The sequence below is a fragment of the Sciurus carolinensis genome, chromosome 17 (assembly GCF_902686445.1).
Source record: "Sciurus carolinensis chromosome 17, mSciCar1.2, whole genome shotgun sequence".
Lineage (NCBI taxonomy): Eukaryota > Metazoa > Chordata > Mammalia > Rodentia > Sciuridae > Sciurus > Sciurus carolinensis.
This window is the reverse complement of record NC_062229.1, coordinates 15,406,076-15,420,735: the sequence shown is the minus strand read 5'-3', so window position 1 is coordinate 15,420,735 and position 14,660 is coordinate 15,406,076. Positions and strand designations below refer to the sequence as shown.

The following is a 14,660-nucleotide window of genomic DNA, read 5'->3' as shown; positions in this document are numbered from 1 at the left end:
GCTCTCCCTTCCAGGCTCTGCGGAGGCCGAGCGCACAGCGTAGAGCGGGGCGGGCGGGGCGGGCGGGGCCTCACCTTCCAGCAGCAGCCCTGCCTGCTTGCGCAGCACCTGCACCAGCCTGTCATCCAGGTCCACCTCCTCCAGCAGCGCCAGCAGCTGCTCCTCACTGCGCACCACCTTGTCCTGGGCGTACAGCCCCTCGGGCAGGGCCCGCTGCTGCCCGAGCCCCAGCAGTGCCACCTCTAGTGCCAGCGCCAGGTAGGACTCCCCAGGGCTCCCGGGCACTGGCACGTGCTGGTAGGCCACCTTCCGCTTCTCGGGTCCTGAGTCTGAGGGAGAGAGGGCCAGGGCTGCTGAAGGTGGACTCCCTTTCTTGGGATCTCTGTACCCAAGCATGGCGACTGTGGGTGAAGCACAAGGAGAGGCCCAAGTCTGCCAGCACTCGCCAAAGGGCCCCTCCTTCTGGCAGTAGCTAGGCCTAGGGTGGCCTTACTTTCAGGAGAAGCTGAGCCTACGGGCTTCTGGCACTGCAGGAGGCGTGGCCAACGACAGGGGTGGCCAACAGCAAGAGTGTGTGCAGATTGTCCCGCCTCCTTCAGGGCTCCCCCTGTGGATACCTGGGTAAAGGGAGAGGGTCTCCTCCTCCAGGCGACAGGCCTCCAGAAGCGCCCTGCAGAGGCAGCCAATGGGGTCCAGGGGGTGGCCCACCCAGCCTTCGGCGTTGGTGATGAAGGTGGCACCTTTCTGGAGCAACTCTGCAGGTGTAAAGAGGGGGCTCGATGCCTGCCCACCCACTCCCTCAGCCTCTTGGGTGGCTCCTTTTCCTGGCTCCGGAGGCTCACCACTTGCCCACCCAGAGGCTAGCCTCTGTCCTGGGGCCCTGCTGTGGCCACCCAGAGGGCACAGGATCAACACTAGGCGATTTCCCAAACACCCAAAGGAAGCATTACTCTCCTCCTCCAGCCCTCAACTCCCTCCCCATCTTTCTTTTTTTTAGGGGGAGCGGGAATTGAACTGGGGGCGCTTGACCACTGAGCTACACCCCAGCCCTGTTTTGTATTTTATTTAGAGACAGGGTCTCACTGAGTTGCCTAGGGCCTCACTAAGTTGCTGAGGCTGGCCTTGAACTCGCCATCCTCCTGCCTCAGCCTCCTAGCTGTTGGGATGACAGGCGTGTGCGCCACGGCGCCCCTGGGACGTGAGGGTAGTATTAGTGCCCACCTTTTTTCTGCTGCTTGTAGCTCTCAAGCTGATGCCGCCGCTGTAGCCGGAGCGTGTTGACGATGGCAGCCGCCAGCCGCAGGGCCTGGCGGGGATACCCATGGGCACGCAGGGTGTCCACACGGGCGCAAGCAGTTGGGAAAGGCTCACCCAGCCAGAGTGGACGGCCCTGGGGGTCGAAGGCCGACTTGTCGCCACCCATGGTGCCCGTGAGGCCGGGGCTGTAGGTGTCGCTGGCCAGGATCCGCTGCAGGTGCGAGTCTCCCCAGTGCAGCTCTCCCGCCTGCAGGGCGCGGCCAAATACCGTGTGGCGGGAACCCGTGGCCGCCACCTCCCCCTCTTCCTCTTCCTCTGGGCCTGTGGGAGAGGCACCCAATGTGGTCCAGTGAGGGGGCCTAGCAGGCAAGCCTGGCCACCTTCCCCACCAGGTGCCGACAGGGGCCAGACAGGGGCCAGCCCGGGGCAGAAGGATGGGCACAGGTAGCCCCTGGCCTCCAAGCACCTTCGAAGGTGTGTGGTCCGAGGTGGCTGCTGCAGTCCCCACCATGAGTGCAGAACTGAGGTCCAGTGACTGTCCTCCTCTCCTGGCCTCTCTCTGCACCTCCAATCTGCTCTGCCTGCCCTTTCCTTCTCTCTCTCTCCATTCTTTTCTGTTCTCCTCACCTGTCTCTCCCTTCTCAATGTCTCAGCTCCCCCTTGTTGTCACCTGTCCTCTTCCTTCTCTATTCTGTGTCCACAGATAACAGAAGGTGGAGCTAGGAGACCAGCCCAGTGTCTCAAGCGACTGGTGTCTCAAGCACTGTATTTAACTATCCTGTAGGCTGCCTCTGCACCTGCCCTCACCACTTCCTCCCTCCTGGTTGGGAGGACAGCCAATAGCTGGGCTCCTTTCTCTTCCCTACTCCCTCTGTCTCCTCAGAGTTTCATGATAGAAAGTTCGGACACAGCCAGTGGTGGTGGTTTTGTGGGGAAGAGCTAGCAGGGACCCCTCTCCTACCTGGGCTGGGGGTCATGGTGGGCTGCAGGCTGGGGCCATCGAAGGAGTAGTTGCCCTCTTCCAGTGGACACATGTCCAGCTTGTCCCATGTGCCAAGCAACTGGAGCCAGCCTGCCCGCTCCTCTGGTTTGCAGTGGGGGCTCAGGATGACACAGACCCAGAGGGCCCCTGAGGAGACATGGGGGCGGGAGTCACACCACACGCTGAAGGAGCACTTGCCGTGTACTCGGCACGGTCCTGCTCACTCCGATCCCGACCCTCTGAGGTCGCGACTGACAGCCTCTTCACTTACTGGCCGAGGAGTCAGGCCCAAAGGGCGACTGCCACTCATTCCGGTCACACTGCTTTTAGGTTAGAAATCAGGATTCGAACTCAGGTGGCCAGACTCCTCTCAGTGTTCTGTTTGTGGGTTCGCCTTCCTTTTTGTCTACAGCATTTCTTCACCACCCAATACAGGGGCTAGCCAAGCAGCAAACCCCAGCACGTGGGGAAAACTGAGCCCATAATCTGATTTGGAACAGCCTACTGGCTAAGGTGTATTTTTGCATTTTTAAATGGTGGGAAAAAATGACAAAACAAAAGAAGGGTATTTTATGACTCGTAGAACTATGTGAAATTCATATAAATAAAGTGTCCATGGGAAAGGTTTTATTGGGATACCACCTCCTGCACTCAGGACATATGTCTGTGGCTGCTTTTCTGCTGCGATGGGCAGAATTTGGTTGTCAGGTTGGAGACCAAATGGCCTGCAAAGCTGAAAATACCGACTATCTGACTTTCAAGAAAACCCACATCGACGCCTGGTCTCAGGCTGTCGGCCCTCTGTATCCAAAGGTCGCGCATCTGTGGATTCAACCAACCCCGGGTTGAAAATTAGGGAAAAAAATCATATCTGTCCTGAACGCCTCCAGCGTGGTCCCTGTATCAGGTATTATAAGGAATCTCATGACTTAGAGAAAGTCATGAGACGTGGCTCAGTGGGAGAGCAAGTGCGGAGCATGCGCAAGTCCTGGGTTCCAGCCCCAGCACCAAAGGAATCAGCAGACTACGTGAAGGATGTGAGTAGGTTCTATGCAAACAGTAAGACATTTAAAATTTTTAAAAAATATTTTTTAGTGGTCAATGGATCTTTTATTTTATTTATTTATATGTGGTGCTGAGAATCGAACCCAGGGCCTCACCCATGCCAGGCAAGTGCTCTGCCACTGAGCTACAACCCAGTCCCTTTAATTTTAATTTCAGTTTTTGTGGAACCCAGGGACTCGCACATGCCAGGCAACACCACAGCACTATGCTCCCAGCCCGGGCCATATTTTTATAAGGGACTTAATCATCCACAGATTTTTGTGTTCCTGGGGGTCCTGGAGCCCACCCCTTGAGCACTGAGGGACACCTGCATAGTATTTCATTGTCCCTCTCCTGCCCCGTCGGCCCAGGAGAGCAGGACCGCGTCTTGTGCTCTGCTGTAGCCCCAGCTCCCTACACGGCGCCTGCATGTTGGAGGTGCCCAGCGAGAGTCTGCCAAACATGTGGAGGGAGGATCTGGGGACGGACGCTGACATCTGGGGCTGAGACCTGGGTGCGGGAGCCCAGTGCCGTCCCCATGCTCGGGCGCGGCCTTACCCAGCTCGTCCCACAGCTGCCGGCACTTGTCCGTCATGCCGGCACCCTGGCCTCCACAGGGCCAGGCGCGGGTCTTGCAGGAACTGTTCAGTCATGAGGATGAGCATGCGCGCCCCATTCGAGTCCCGCATCCGCAGCATCTCCGCACCTGTGCCAGGGACAGCAGTGAGGAAGGTGCGGGAGCCGGGCTGGCCTTTCAAGGACCCGCTTCCCATGTCCATGCAGCACCTTGCTGAACATGGAGCGCAGCTGCTGGCTGGCCCCGTAGTAGCCACCGTTGGACAGCAGCTGCTTCACCTGCTCCTGGATCTGCTCCTCATCCAGGTGCCAGCAGTTGGCGTCCTCGATGCCGGCACCTGCTGTGGGGTCTGGAGCGCCTGCAGGGAAGCGGAGGCTGGGTGAGGGCAGCCGAGGCTGGGGCTGGAGAGAAGGCATCTGTCCTTCTTCCCCATCGATTCCTCTAGATCCCCATCTCCCAAAGTCCCACCTCTCCTAGTGTGAACACCACCCACCCTCCTGTCTGTCCCTCCTCCCCACCCACCCATCCATCCTTCTATCCATCCATCCACCCATCTGTCCATCCATCCACCCATCCATCCACCCACCTATCCATCCTCCATCCATCCCTCCACCCATCCATCCATCCTTCTATCATTCATCCATCTGTCCATCCAACCATCCACCCATCTGTTTATCCACCGTCTGTCCACCCACCCATCCACCTATACATCCATCCACCCATCTAACCATCCACCTATCCATCCACCCACCCATCTACCATCCATCATCCATCCATCCCATCCATCCGTCCACCCACCTGTCCCTTGTTCATCATCTTGCCCTTAACACCATCCATTCACTCACTCGCCCATTTAGTCATCCATCTAATTCATTCCATGTGCATTTTCAATCCATGTGCATTTGCCACTCAAAATTCCCATCGTCCCATTCACCCATCAACCCCCACATGCTACCCACCCATCCGACTGGTCCCACCTCACTCCCCATCCTTCCTGCCTCCAACCAGCCACTCATAGGTCCCTCTCAGAACACCCACCACCAGGAGTCCACCCATCCATCCTCCAAAAACCCCATCCACTCCGTCCACCTCCCGCATCAGCGCAAACCCTCCATGCACCCACCAGCTCACCCCAACCTGGGCCTCTGATGCTCCTTCCATTCTTCTGCCACCCTCACTGGTCCGCCACCATCTGTCTCTCCCGTGCTCCCAATCAGAGCCTCCCCACCCAACACCATCCCCACTTCCAGTTGCCACCCGCCCCTACTCACCTGCCATTGGAGTTAATCACCCATGCACGCACCCCACAGTTCACCCCGTGCCTGGGGGTGACTCTCTGCACCCACCCGGCCCCACCCTCAATCGCACGCGATGCTTCCACCCCCTGCTCTCTCATCCACCCATCTTCCCCCATGGGGCCTCGGCACCTCCTGCTAACCCCCCCAGCCCCTCCCACGACTCCCACCCTTAGGCCTTCCACCCACCCGTGCGGCCTGCTCCTGTGATGCTGAGTCGCCTCCACCCTGGGGCAGGACCTTGCGCCCAGGCTCTTCCTTCTGGCCCTGCCCTCTGCCGTGTCCTGGTTTCTGACCACTCATCTGCCCCTGGGCCAGTGTCACCAGGATCTGCCACTCAGTACGTGACCTGGGCCCACGCAGGCGATGTGTGTGCTCCCCTGACTTCAGGCACCGAGGCGCCGTGAACTCCTCAGCAAACGCCTGGTGCCGAGCACGCCAGATGGCTGTGAGCTGGACTGGCCACCCGGCCCCAGAGCACCCTTACCATGCACCAGGTTGATCTCAGAGCCCAGCAGCAGGATCTCGTCAGCCAAGCGCTGGGCGGTGGGCAGCACTTCCGTGTGGTGGGCGCTGATGAGGTACTGCACGAACTTCTGCAGCTGGTCCCGGTTCATCTGGGAGAGCGTCTCAGAGATGGGCAGGCGCAGCTCCACCTGCCGGGCGTGCCGGATGCGGTACAGCGAGAGGGCCACCACGGGGCGCAGTAGAAGAGGTCTCGGTTGTCGCAGCCGCAGCTCACGGATGTGATCTTGCAGCGGTCGAAGCTGATGGAGACGTGGTGGAGGTGCTCGGGCTCCCCGGGGCCCCCTGGCTCCCGGACGTTCCCGCTCAGGTGGAAGCCTAGGAGCAGAGGCAGGCACGGGTGGCGCGGGCCCCGGCCAGGCCCAGCCACACGCCCAGCTGAGCCACCCAGGGCACCTCGCTCAACTGCCTGCGCCTCGGTTTCCCATCTGTCAGCTGGAGTAACGCCCGCCGCAGTTACAGCGGAGATTAAGAGAGCTGATGCGTGACCAGAGCCGGGTCCTGGGTGACCCTCTCCCATCCTAACGACAAAGGGCGCCTCACAGCCCCCAAGCCAGGCTGGTCTGCAGCTCTGGGTACGGCCGGGCTTCAGCACTTCCTGGGAAGGCGCCGAAGGTCTGTGGCACTTGAGGGCAAGGGCTGATGTGGCAGGCCAGGGGCCACATCACCCCTGTACCTTACTCGCTGCCCCTCCCTGGCCCCTGGGCAGCCCGGGTGTCTCTGGGGCTCATCCGACTGGTTGGGCAGCCTGGACCCAACCTGCGTCACACAGAGAGATGGCTTCCTCATACCGGAGGAGGCTGGCTGGGCGCTGTCCAGGTGAGGGGGCTCGAGGGCTGACAGGGCCCTGCAGGCCCATCTTGGCGGGGCCTCTCCTCCAGCATGGAGCCATGGCCTGCCACCCGGGGGTCCTGAGTGCCCTGCTGTGCTTATTTTCCGGCACAGGCTGCACTGGTCCCCTTGAGGCCCCGCCGGAGGTCTGAGGCCTGTTGTTCACATCTCCCCCAACTCCGCCTCTGCAGTCCCGTCCTTTCCTTCTGGTTCATAACCTTCCCCCAACCCTGATGTGAGCCCCGCTGCCTGAGGTCTAGGGTCAGCTTCCTCCTCCAGCTCTAGACTCATGCCTCCCGTCCTCACCTGGCCCCGCTGCCTGAGGTCTAGGGTCAGCTTCCTCCTCCAGCTCTAGACTCATGCCTCCCGTCCTCACCTGGCCCCGCTGCCTGAGGTCTAGGGTCAGCTTCCTCCTCCAGCTCTAGACTCATGCCTCTGTCCTCACCTGGCCCCGCTGCCTGAGGTCTAAGACTGCGGATGCATATCAGATGCTAAACTTCTACTCTACCTTCCTACCTAAGTCCCTAAGTCTCACTGCCTTAGGTTGGAGACCATCCCTCCGCGATGGCCCTAACCCTTTTGCTTTTTGATTCAGGATTTTAATGATCTCTTAACCTGGCACCTATGAGCACACCAGTTAGGGGCGGGTGATAACTCAGTACCGAACACAGAGGGTGATGACCCAGTTGGGATAATTGGCCTTTCCTGCTCTCTAACACTGATCATTTCTGGGCTTGCAAGCTTCAAATTCCTCTCTTCTGGTTCTTTAGAAAGTCACGGCACATTTTTGTGACCTGCAGTCACTGCTGTGCTGCAGACGACTCTTAGCCTTAACCCATCCTCCATCTGCGTCTCTGCCTGAGGTCTGACCAGCTCCGGCCTCTGGCTCCGCATCTCTGGGTCCCCCTCTCACCCGGCCCAGTGGCTGAGGTCTAGATCATTCTCTGGTCATCGTATCACTGCGTCCCTCTGTCTACACTCTGGAAAATTCTCTTACTCTTGGTTTGGTTGCTCCTCTGGCCCCCTCTTCCCTTAGTCCCCCACTCAGCTGCCCGGGTCTACCTTCCACCTATAGCTCATAACCTGCACCCAGGCCCAGCTGGGCCTGCTGCCTAAGGTCTAAGACCATAGCATGGAGTCTCAATCCCGCCAAGGGCCTCTGCCCAGGTCTGGAAGCTTCCACCATCAGCACCCTGGGCCCCCAGCCCGCCTCCCTCTCCAGGCCTGCGCTGGACCTCCCTGGAGGGCTGGCACAGACACTCACCCACTTGCAGCACACGATCGACAGCCCCGCTCTGCAACAGCTGCAGCCCACGGGTGAAGGGCACCCGGGTGTCCTGCTCACCCTCTGGAGGCTGGTAGCCCAGCGACGAGTACATGCATATTTCCCGCTCGCTGCGCGGGAACGACCAGAACACGATGCGCTTCTGGACGGGCTCCGGGACCCGGGAGAAGCGCTCCTCAACCTGCGGAAGGCCTGGTGGTTAGGAAGCCAGCTGCAGCCCTAGCTGCAAACCAGCCTCCGCTATTGACAAGAGGCAGGACCTGGCCGGGTCACTGGACTCCGGAACCTCCAGTGTTCAATGGGAGGTGAGCAGCGACCATCTCCTGAAGACTGGGAGGGTTAAACACACTCAGTAAGCCGGATGCCTGTTGTCACAGCTACTCAGGAAGCGAGGAAGGAGGACTGCTTGAGCCCAGGGGCTCAGGGCCAGCTGAACAACAGAGAGACCCCACCTCTTAAAACAACAACTGAGTTTTAGAGCAGGGTGCAATCCTGGTGACTTGGGAGGCTGAGGCAGGAGGATCACAAGTTCAAAGCCAGCCTCAGCAACTTAATGGGGCCCTAAGCAATTTAGTGAGACCCTGTCTCAAAATTCAAAAAAATAAAGAAGACTGGGGAGCATGCATGAGGCCCTGGGTTCGACCCCCAGCAACATCCCGCCACACACACACAAGGCAGGGACCGTGGCTCAGTGCTAAATCACCTCCGGGTTTCACCTCAGTACCAACAAAAACAAAACAGACAAAACCACAACAACAAAGCCCAGTGTTAATGGATGTAAAGCACTTAAAATAATGCCTGCTCCATCCTTCCCATTCTAGAACTTTCTACAGATTCCTTCCTGGATTCCAGGTCCCTGAGTTCTGGCATCAGATTCTTCCCCCTCCCAGGCTTTGGGGGGCCAGGAGGAAGTTAGACAAAAGTGAAGAACAGGGATCAAGGTGATTTTTCTGTGCATGATGTAAATGCCTGTGTCTGATCTCCCTGACCTTCACACGGACCCCCACACACTAAACCATGGCCTTTTTACAGCCAGGGGAATCTGAGGCTCTGACATGGGGTGAATTCATTTGTTCAGCGTGCCCAACCTGATGAGCTTCAGCCCCCAAGACAGGCTCCATTCCTTGGTTTCCTCTTTAAGCCCCTCCCCTGGGAAGGGCCCCCCAGAGGGGAGGGGTGCCCTGGCCGCCCCCATGGACTCCAAATGAAGCAAGCTGGTTGAGTCTGCGTTCCAATCTGGATTTGCTACTCACAGGCTGGGGTGACGTTGGGCAAGTTTCCCAACCTCTCTGTGTCCCAGTCTCTTCCAAGTGAGAATGACAACCCTCCAAGGGTTATAGGACTTTTCTAGCATCTGGCCTGACCAGGGCAGGTACAGGAGAGGCCTGGGGATGGTTCAGGGATTATTCTGTGTATCTCCCACACAATAAAGGGGACTTAGCCCCTCTCCAAGGAAGGTTTCTGGGGGAAGTAGGAGAGTCAGTGACTGGCCCAAGTGACAGTTGGCAGATGACTAAGGAGGGATTTTCCGGTCCATGAATCAGAGCCTACTCCATCCACAATCAGCCCAAACCCATCAGTCCTGACTCGGGAGAGGCCAGGGAGCAAAGAATATTCCCCAAAATCAGAGAACAGTGCTTGTGGGGACAGCACATGCTCAGTGAGGTCCAGGCACATCTCCAGCTCCTTGGGGCCCACACTGAGGCCAAGAAAGGGGACTTCAAGGGTCCCTGCCCTGGGGCATCCTGGAGGAGCCCCAGAAGCCACAGAGGTGGGGTTCCAAGTGCACCTGTTCAGGTATCTCCACCTAGGCTCTGCCTGGGCTCCCTCTCTCCTCCTTCCCAAAAGGACTAGGATAGCTTGGTGGGGGGAGGGGGAGGTGAGATGTGGGGGAAGGGAAGACCCCTGAGTAAGCCTGCGGCCAGCCAGGGGGGCTGGGCATCCCCAGGTGGGAGGACCCGGAAAAGAGAGCCCCAAAAGATGAATGGGTTCTTAGACTGGAGGGTTGGGACAGGAGGCAGAAGCGGGTGTCCGGAGCTGGGATCTGGAGAGATGGGGGATCCTCCACCTGGAGATCTGGAGGGCGAGTGGGGAAGTTTGGGTTTCTACGGGCTGAGACTTGGGGATGCGGACCGTCCCCAAGTGGGAGCTGTTCCTAAGAGTTTGAGAGGAGTGAGGTCTGAATGGGGTGTCCCTACCGGGGGACGAGGGTGCAGAGGGAAAGAGAGGGACCTAGCGACAAGGGAGGACCGTGAGAACTGGATCCCAGGGATCCGAGGTTAGGGATGGGGGCGAGGGGTGGAGGGCGGGCCAGGTCTGGAGAAGAGCCCCTGGAGGGCGAGGGAGCGTTTCGGGCGGTTAGGCTCCTACGGGGCGATCTCGGGTGACCGGATGCGGAGGTGGGGCCGGAGTCTGGGGATGGGCGGGGGTGAAAAGAAGGGTCGCTGGACACCGGCTGGGGGTGCGTCCCTCCCAGCACCCCCCCCCCTCGGTCACCTGTTCGAAGGCCCAGCTCTCCGCCACTCGCTTGGCGCTGAGGTCCAGTAGCGCCTCGGGTCGGCCCCGGCCGCGCGCCGCCCCGGCCCCGGCGTCTCGCTCCTCCGGTCCCGCGGGGGAGCCCCGGCTCCGCTTGGCCGCCGGGGGGTCCATCGGCCGGGCCGGGGCCGGGGCGGGGCCTGCTTGGGGGTCTGTCAGTGCCCGCTTCGCTTCGCCGGCGCCCTCGGCCCCTGCCTGCTTTCCTGTCCTTCCTCTGCTCTTGGCCGCCCCGGGACCCCTGCCGCACCCACCCCGCCCGCGCCCGGCCGGCCGGGTGATGCGGCCCCTTTAAGATTCTTCACAACAATGAAGCTGCTTCGGCCGCCTCTTTATCCTCCGCCGTTGTCCCGCCCCCGGCGCCTGTCCCCATTGGACCCCCCCTCGGCCTCCGCGGCCCTCTCCCGTCATTGGCTGCGCCTCCAGACCCGTCTCCAAGATTCCACTGCTCATTCGATGGCTGCAATGCCAGTTTTCTCGTGTTCACCCAATCAGAGAGTACAGCGAGGGGCGCTGTCAATCACGGGGTGCCGCAGGCCAATCAGATCGGGAGAACCCCTGCGGCGCATCCCTTATGCGGAGTTTCGGGGCGGGCCCTGGGTTCATTCACAACATTCCTCCCCCGCCCCCTCGGGCTGGACAGTGCGCCCCGGGCAGCTGGGGCTGCGCCCACACACGGCTTTGTTTACTGAGGGTCGCTTCCGGGCGCCGCGAGGGGACAATCAACATAAGCCAGCCAGGAGCTAGACGGAGCGGCGGGATCTCTGGGCAACATCTCACCCCCTCCTCTCTCGGGCTGTGTGACCCCCAGGAAAATCACTCAACCTCTCTGGGCGCCCGGTCGTTTCGATACTTCTGGAGGAAGGCACTGGGTCGCAGCTTTACGGATAGAGTTTATGTGGGCTTCAGACTCTCTCTCCTGAAGCTGAGCTTAAGTAGGAGGTCCATAGACCATTCCCTGAGCTTCAAGCCAGGATACTCCCCAATCCTTTCTACTCCCTAAATATTAGGTGGAATCATGAAATTCCTAATTTTCGACCTATGAAAGTGGCAGTTTCAACCCAGGAAACTCATGTCAACCCACCACCTCTGTCGCTTTTCTAACTCAGCTTGTCCAGCCACACCTCTGGCCTGGAAACTGGCATGTCTTCCTCATTCCTATCCCCAGCCCATGATCTCACCCCGCTCTCACCCCTTCAGCTACCTATTCCTGCCGTGTTCAATTTCTGCCCCTCTCTGGGCTGTGAGCCCCAGCATGCTGGTTCCTCGGGTGGACTGCTCTACCCACAGTACCTGGACAGCTCCGCACACCATGCGTAGGTGCTGGGCCTACAGCTGCTTGACCCCCTCCAGCTGGTCCTTCACCCCATCTACTTGAGATGCTCTGCGGAGCAGGAAGGACTGGAGCTGGCACCATATAGGCCCGATGCTCCCCCCATAAGGAAAGCCCGCTTCCCTTCCAGGTCTCACGACTGCACTTTCCACCCAACCCACTTCCTCACTGTGGAGGTCAACTCCCTCCAGACCTCCACTGAGCAGTGCAGGGTGGCAGAGGTCACCAAAGTCCCTGAAACTTTAAAGTGGGGCTGGCTCAAATGGCGCTGGGTCACAGATCCAAGTACACACTGGATTCCAAAGGTTCAGTAGGGAAAAGCGGGGGAAGTATCTCTCTAGAAACTTCAGTTGGGTGCCGTGGCATGTGCCTGTAATCCTAGTGTCTGGGGAGGCTGAGGCAGGAGGATAGCAAGTTTGAGGACAGCCTCAGCAACTTAGACCTTATCTCAAGAATAAAATGGGCTGGGGACCTGCCCTGGGTTCCATCCCCAGTTCTGAAAGAAAAAAAAGTAATTTTTTAAAAATTAGAATATTGACCAAATGCTGAAGTGGTGACTGAATAAAATACATTATGGACGCTGAGTCCACCTGTTTGTTTCACTGTGGAAGAAGGACATTTAAGGTGGTTGTGCTGCGTTTCTATGGCCTTTGCTGTCCTGAGAAACCACAGCCTGCTGCAGGGACGGCCACAGAAAGCAGTCCTGGTCCTAATGGCCCGACCGCTGTGCGGTGCCGTCTCTGGTGGGTGACCAGGGTTAAACCTTCAACAGCGCTGGCGAGCGAGGACTCGCCATCTCTCAGACGAGGAGACCGAGGCCTGGGCAGGCATGCTGCCGCCTGAGGTCACCCAGCAGGAAGAGCCAGCCGGGTGGAAGCCAGGTGGGGCTGCCCTGGCCGGGGTTCAGAGCGAGCGTGTGCGTGTGCGTTGCAGTGCTGGGACGGAACCCAGGGCCTGGCACAGGCCACGGGGCACCCCACGGTGAGCCACACCCCCAGCCTGGAGCGGGTCTTTAAGGAGTGACCGGGTGGGGGAGGCTCCCCCGCAAACAGGATCCAGGGCCGGGCTTTGCCCGGCAGCCCCCGGTTCCTGGGTGTCTGACAGCGAAGGCCCTGTCCTCACCCTGCGGGACGCGCAGGGGGTGTCCTGGGGCAGGCCGGGCCAGTGGGTTGCTCATAGAACTGAGAGATGGGCGCCATGGGGTGAGGGTCTTTCTTCTCTAACGGGGTGAACATCGACGGTGGCACGGTCGCACACGCGCGAAGCCTGCGACCGGGGCAGACACGCTGCTTCGAACTCATCTGTTTCCACCACGGCTCGGCCGCGTGTGGGCCAGCCCCATCAGAGGCTCCAAGACCTCAGGGTCACTGCCACCCTGTCTGCACAGTGGAGGGCGGCGGGGAGTTTACAGAATGACATGTCCCAGGTCCACAGCAGGAAAAGGAAGGGCCTGAGCAGAGTTTGGGAAACAGGAACATTGGGCTCTGATCCCCTAATTTCATAGATGAGGGAAATGATGCCCAGAGAGGGCTGAGAAGTTGCCTGAGGCCACACAGTAATCCTGGGAGAATGTGGGAGGTCCCAAAGGTCCCTGGGAGGTAAGGGTCCCTCGGGATGAAGTCTCCAGCTCTTTTCAAGTCGGCCCCCTTCCTGGCAAAACTTCAGGAAGGAGAGGCCGGGGACCGGGCAGGCGAGGCTCCAGCCACCTGTGTCCTCCCTCAGGGCGGCCAGCAGCGCTGGCTCGGGAGGAAAGCCACGTTCATCCCCTGCCGCCCGCTGAGCTCACTGTCTAGGCATTTGCAGCTCCTGACCCCAAACCCGCGTGTCCTCTCTCGACCTGACCTACCGAGTGGCGCTGGAGCCGCTGGGGGCTCCGAGGAGGGAGGGAACCCTGGCTCTCTGGGAGCCAGCCCTGCGCCCGGACCCGAGCTGCAGTGGGACCCCGGGACCCCGAGCTGCAGTGGGACCCCGGGACCCCGAGCTGCAGTGGGACCCCGCCCGGCCGCTTCCCTGCTTCCTGGCGGAGCGCCCCCGCCGGCCCAGCTGGCAAGCCGAGCTTCTCACATTTCTTTTCTTCCTGTTTGAAACACAAGTTCACGCACAAAGTGTCGGGGCCTTGCCAGGAAAAACGGGCCTTCCAGACCGAGGGGACGGTGGGGGAAAGGCTTGGGCAAGAAACACTGGGTCTGAAAAGTCACGCTTAATGACCGCTTGTGGCCTGGGGCATGGCCAGACTTGTCTCCCACGTCCCCATCCTCAGCACCCGAGGGGGTACCAGTTCACCAGTGAGCCCCAAGTCCTTCAGACCCCTGAATCCGCATGGGGGTGTGGGGGTCAGGATCTCCTTTTACCAGATGGGACAACTGAGGCTCAGAGAGGTAAAGTGACTTGCTAAAGCTCACACAGCTAGGTGGCAAAACATGGTGTAAAACTTGAGGTGTGGGGTTTTGGAGTCGGGTCCAACGCTAATGGGGGGCCTGTGGGTAGGTAGAAGGACTGAGGAGGAGATCCAGGGAAAGGGCGGGAAGAATGAGGGGGCAGGGGGCCGGGGCGGGCAAACAGGTGGGTGGACATTCCAGACCCCAGACCCGTAGTGCCTGGGAGCCTTTCTCGGGGTCCCTCCTCCTGGGGCTGGCGGCAGAGACACACAAGGAGCCAGTTTTCAAGGGCTCTTTGGCCCGCCCAGGGCGCCGCCGGCCTGTGGCGGCCTTGGCCCCTGGCCGAGGCGCCTCCTGGTGGCCGAGGCAGGTGGCCAGATGGCACCAGGGACCAGCCTGTTCTGGCCCCCTGCTCTTTGGCCCTTCTGACCTCCAAGACAGGAGGGTTAACAGAGTGTCCCAAAGCAGTGACTCTACGTCCGGAGCTGCGACCGCGGCTGATGTTTAGCCTGACTCCACGCGGGAGCCAGGCAGACGTTCCGGGCAGTGTCAAGAGTGAAGAAGAGATGCAGCCACAGCTCAAGGGTGCCCGTGAAGGTGTCGCTGGGCCGCTGGACTCCC

General features: G+C 60.0%; 1 protein-coding gene across 1 annotated transcript in view; it reads right to left on the bottom strand.

Annotated features, from left to right (window-relative positions):
* Positions 1-10,646, bottom strand: part of Zswim4 (zinc finger SWIM-type containing 4) — a 22,856-nt gene extending 12,210 nt beyond the window's left edge. The window contains 11 exon segments of the mRNA XM_047531411.1: positions 75-329; positions 618-755; positions 1,222-1,578; positions 2,219-2,386; positions 3,842-3,891; positions 3,893-3,981; positions 4,046-4,218; positions 5,643-5,855; positions 5,858-5,998; positions 7,776-7,977; positions 10,293-10,646. Of these exon segments, the coding sequence (XP_047387367.1) occupies positions 75-329; positions 618-755; positions 1,222-1,578; positions 2,219-2,386; positions 3,842-3,891; positions 3,893-3,981; positions 4,046-4,218; positions 5,643-5,855; positions 5,858-5,998; positions 7,776-7,977; positions 10,293-10,445 (1,939 nt within the window). The 5' untranslated portion in view covers positions 10,446-10,646.
* Positions 10,647-14,660: the final 4,014 nt, after the last annotated feature.